The sequence below is a fragment of the Populus euphratica genome, unplaced genomic scaffold (assembly GCF_000495115.2).
Source record: "Populus euphratica unplaced genomic scaffold, PopEup_1.0 scaffold128.1, whole genome shotgun sequence".
Taxonomy (NCBI): Eukaryota; Viridiplantae; Streptophyta; class Magnoliopsida; order Malpighiales; family Salicaceae; genus Populus; species Populus euphratica.
This window is the reverse complement of record NW_011500015.1, coordinates 69000-73169: the sequence shown is the minus strand read 5'-3', so window position 1 is coordinate 73169 and position 4170 is coordinate 69000. Positions and strand designations below refer to the sequence as shown.

Below are 4170 nucleotides of genomic sequence, written 5' to 3'. Positions count from 1 at the left end.
CTGATGAAAGAGCCATCTCGAGACTACATCGGACGTACTCGATCGGGAACATTTCATCATTACCATTGATTTCCATCACCTGGCTACTTGTAAAGGGCGAATTCAATGAAAAAAGAACAAAAAGTTAAATAATTGATCAGCTTTTGGGACCAGAGTAGTGGATGCTACGAGTGCGCATAATCTATTATTAGTCCAGCAGCTTTTACATTGTAAAAACATTTTTTTTTTAAATTAACTTTTTTTTACTTTATATTAATTTTTTTAACTAATGTATTCAAATTAAAAAAAATTAACTTTTTTTTACTTTAGATTAATTTTTTTAACTAATGTATTCAAATCATTATAAAAGATAAATTTAAATATATATATATATATATATATTATTTTGATATATTTTGAAGAGAAAAACACTTTAAACATTATCACATTATCAACCAACCACTTCGCAAGCATATATAGATAATTGTTTATCTTTTAGGGTTTTTTTTCTTTTTTTTTTTGTTAAATAGATATGAGTATCAACAATTTTAATTTATTTGATTAAAATGTAATTTAAGAATACTCTCTCTGTTATACATAGTTCATGGTGGAACTAACATTTACCATCATCATATCATGCACGGAAGGATTCGTATGCTCCGAAGCTCAGAGCACGAGCCAAGCAAACAAAGGGAAAATCGAAGAGATTTCTATATATTTTGGTAAATAGCACAACAAACAACACATTGTACACTTTCTGTGCAAAATACAGGCAACGGAGATAAAAACACACAAGCATTATAAAAAAAATATTACATGAGTAGATCAATTAATAAGATTAAGGGAGTGTTTGCTCACATAAAACATGTAACACATGTTTTTTCACTGTAAACAAACACACCCTAAAAACAAAAAGAAGCAATGGAGGATACTCCGTAAAAACCGCATCCACCTATGCTTTTGTCAAACAATACTATTATTGTATATTTCTGTAAATAACGCTTATAAATATTTTATAGATGGAGGGTCATAAGAATTGTGTATAAAGTGAAAATAAATAAATAAAGGCTGGGGTTTACCATGTGCGTGGGGGTCTAATGCTTGTCCGTCCACCGAAGTGATTTTCTCCTTGAACAGTTACAAAGACTCCTGCAGTTACAATAGCAACACTTTTACTATGAAAACATGATTGTAATATATTTATAGAAATTTTTAAAAAATATTATTTTAATATATTTTTAAATAAAAAATACTCTAAAAATGCTATAATATAATCCTAATTCTGGTTCAAAAATATTCTAACCGTAAGTGGGAAAATCAATCGATATCAATGCCGTCAATAATGGAAGAGCGTGGACTAGTCCTGGTCTCCGTTTTCGTGAGACGGTTACACGTAGAGGAAACTACCTCGACGGCATCAAAATCTACAGACGCAACTCTCGGTGGTCCCACCAATTTGATTAAAGAAATAAAAATAACCTAAACTAAAATAACAATAAAATAAAACAGCCCTATCAGGATACCCATTTATCAAAATGGTAGCCACTTGGCGAGACACAAATGGTCATTAAAACTCAAATTTCCATTATAATGCTTAAAAGAAATAATCGTACCTTTTTGTTTGGCGGGGAAGGTTAGTTACTTTTGTGTTTATTCCCTCCAAGTCCTAGAGAACATGCTCTTGAGACTAATCCCAGAAAGTCTCTGCAATGCTTTCTTAGCACCGGAAACCTCCATCTCCGCCAGCTTCTGTAGATGCTGGCAAGCTCCGGCATCCAACAGCCTCTTCCTACACCCACCGCTCCGTCCACTCAATAATGCATTCACGAGCATCAACGGAAACTTCTTGTTAATAAGCTCATACTTTGGATCCAACATCTGCACCAGCTTCATCAAACTCTTTTCATCCCTCACCAATTCTTTCTTGTTCGATCGGGCTGTCAACAATGACACCAACGCAAGCGCTCCTGCCTCTTGTAGACCCACGGGCTTCGGTGACTCCATCAGCTTTACCAATGAACCCATGCAGCTAGCTACAGCCCGCTTGTTGCGATCACTAATGGATAAATTAGCTAGTAAAGATGCTGAAATTTGCTGCAAAGTCATGTTTCCATGTTTTATAAACTCGCCGAGATGGATGATTAGAGCAGTTGATGATGAAAGAACCTGAACTGTGGAATCTGAGACCGAGAGAGAGCTAAATGCACGTAGAACATGTTCTATTGTATCTGAACTTGACAAATCTTGAATCAAATGCATTAATCTCTGCAACCCCTTCTCTTGTATTATCAAATCGCGAAAATACCCCCCGGAAGAGGCTAGTATTGCTATGGTATTAGCCGCCTTTTCTTGTGCAGCACTTGAACCTGAAACAATCAAATGAATAATGACCGGAACAACACCTTCCTCTGCTAAAGCCATCTTGATGTCCTCTACTCCTGCAACATTTCGAATGGCACCCGCTGCGTGTGTTTGTGTCACTTGTGATCCACAACGGCAAGCTTCAATCAGCACTGAAACACCACCATATGCCGAAATAGCCCACCCATTGTCAGGATCGCCGGTGATTGCTTCAATCGCAATGGCAGCCTTTTCTTTTAAAGGCATTGACCCTGTTTCAAGAACCCTCAACAAATGTCCCAATCCACCCTCCTCGAATATAATCTTTCTTGATTCATCGTTGGACGCAGCCAGTATTGACACGGCCGAAACAGCTTGTTCTCGAATCAACGGCTGATCGTTAAAATCGAGCAAACCGGTCAAATACCCAACATTTCCTTCCTTAGCAACTAAACTGGCTGATTTTTTGTCTGTGTTCAGAATCTGAAGGAGTGACTCCAACGCTTTCCTCTTAAACTCCACGCCACCGACTTGTAATCTGGTGAAAAGATCGTGGATAAAAAAAACCAAGTCCTCTTTGTCGGAACCGGGACCTGGCTGAGACAGAATAATAGCATTAGAGTGGTGAAGCACTCCGGATCTGAGAAGTAAATCAAGGTCGTGGATGTGATTGGAGAGGGAAGAGGAGGCGATGTCAAGGTCGCTTTGGAAGAGGAGCTTGCCGCCAGGGAAGGAGCTGGTAGAGGAGCATTGGCGGGAGAGGGAGAGGAGGCGTTGGAGAGTGGAGAGGAGAGAAGGCAGGAGAGTGTGAAGAAGAGGGTTTTGGGACCAAAGAGGGGATTCGGAGAGAGAAGAAAGAGAGGACTGGAGAGAGGTGAGTTTTGTTCGAAGAACTTGCCACCGTCCGATGAAGGATTGGACGGTGATGGAGGAGAGGAGGAGGAGGGAGAGGACGTCTGTTATTAGGTCTAGGAGTGTTTGCGGTGGTTCGTTGGTGGTGGTGGGATGCATTTGGCCTGGGTCTGGGTTGGCCCGTGTCAAATAATGTTGAGAACACAGGACAAGAGAGAGTGGGTTTGCTTTGAGAGAAAGGAAACGAGAAATAGAGGAGGTGGTGGTGGTCTGACAGGTAGGCTGGAGTCGACCTCTACCGGTCAGCTTTCAGGCCATCTCTTCGGGACCTTCACACCACATCGTCCTTTTCTGCTACTAATTATTAAATTAGCCTTTGCTTTCTTCTACTTCCTTTTCCGACGAATAAAATAAGAATAACATGCACCTATCTATTCCATACAGTCCCACCCTGCCATTAGTCAGGAAAATTGCAAAGGATAATTACTACCATAGTTTATGTAGAAATGGCAGAAAGTCTTCCCCAATTTATGCGAAAAAATAAAATAAAAGTCAAGACATTAAAGAAATTCATTAGGGTTGGTCATTTTTCTGCCTGCAGTGCAGACTAGGTGACGAACGTGGAGCCTTCCCTAGCTTAAAAACAGTGGATTTTATCTCGGGTACTTGTGAGGTGGCAACTGCAGAGATGTCCTGTGATTGGGAGCTGCCGAAACAGACGTCGCTTTAATGGTTAGTAAATGGGGCAGAGTCCAGCCCAGTTAGATACATCACAAACAAACTGAAACATTCAGGTATCCGTCAGTTCCCCTCCACCGCAACCTCTTCAAAGATCTCGTGATTTTATTGTAGCATAATCTAGGAAAGTTATTGCTTCTATATTGTAATTTTTAATATAGTTTTTAAAAATAATCTAGGAAAACAACTGTAATAATAGTTTTAAAAATTAATTTTTCTTAAATAAACCAAAGAAACAAAAATATGATGGATTGTAATAAT

General features: G+C 39.1%; 1 protein-coding gene across 2 annotated transcripts; it reads right to left on the bottom strand.

Moving 5' to 3' along the window:
* Positions 1-664: 664 nt before the first annotated feature.
* Positions 665-3726, bottom strand: LOC105141624 (ARM repeat superfamily protein). 2 transcript variants are annotated; one of them, XM_011048892.1, is made up of 2 exons: positions 1593-3726; positions 665-1128 (listed from the first exon to the last, which is right to left on the bottom strand). In XM_011048892.1, the coding sequence occupies exon 1, from the start codon at positions 3328-3330 to the stop codon at positions 1630-1632; it is 1701 nt and encodes a 566-aa protein (XP_011047194.1). In that variant the 5' UTR covers positions 3331-3726; the 3' UTR covers positions 665-1128; positions 1593-1629. The 2 variants fall into 2 exon arrangements, with proteins under 2 accessions (XP_011047194.1, XP_011047193.1); XM_011048891.1 differs by having other exon boundaries at positions 665-1130; positions 1596-3726.
* Between the last annotated feature and the right edge of the window lie 444 nt (positions 3727-4170).

Coding starts and splice junctions, on each gene's coding strand:
- LOC105141624 (XM_011048892.1), bottom strand. CDS start 3,330: ATGCATCCCACCACCACCAACGAACCACCGCAAACACTCCTAGACCTA.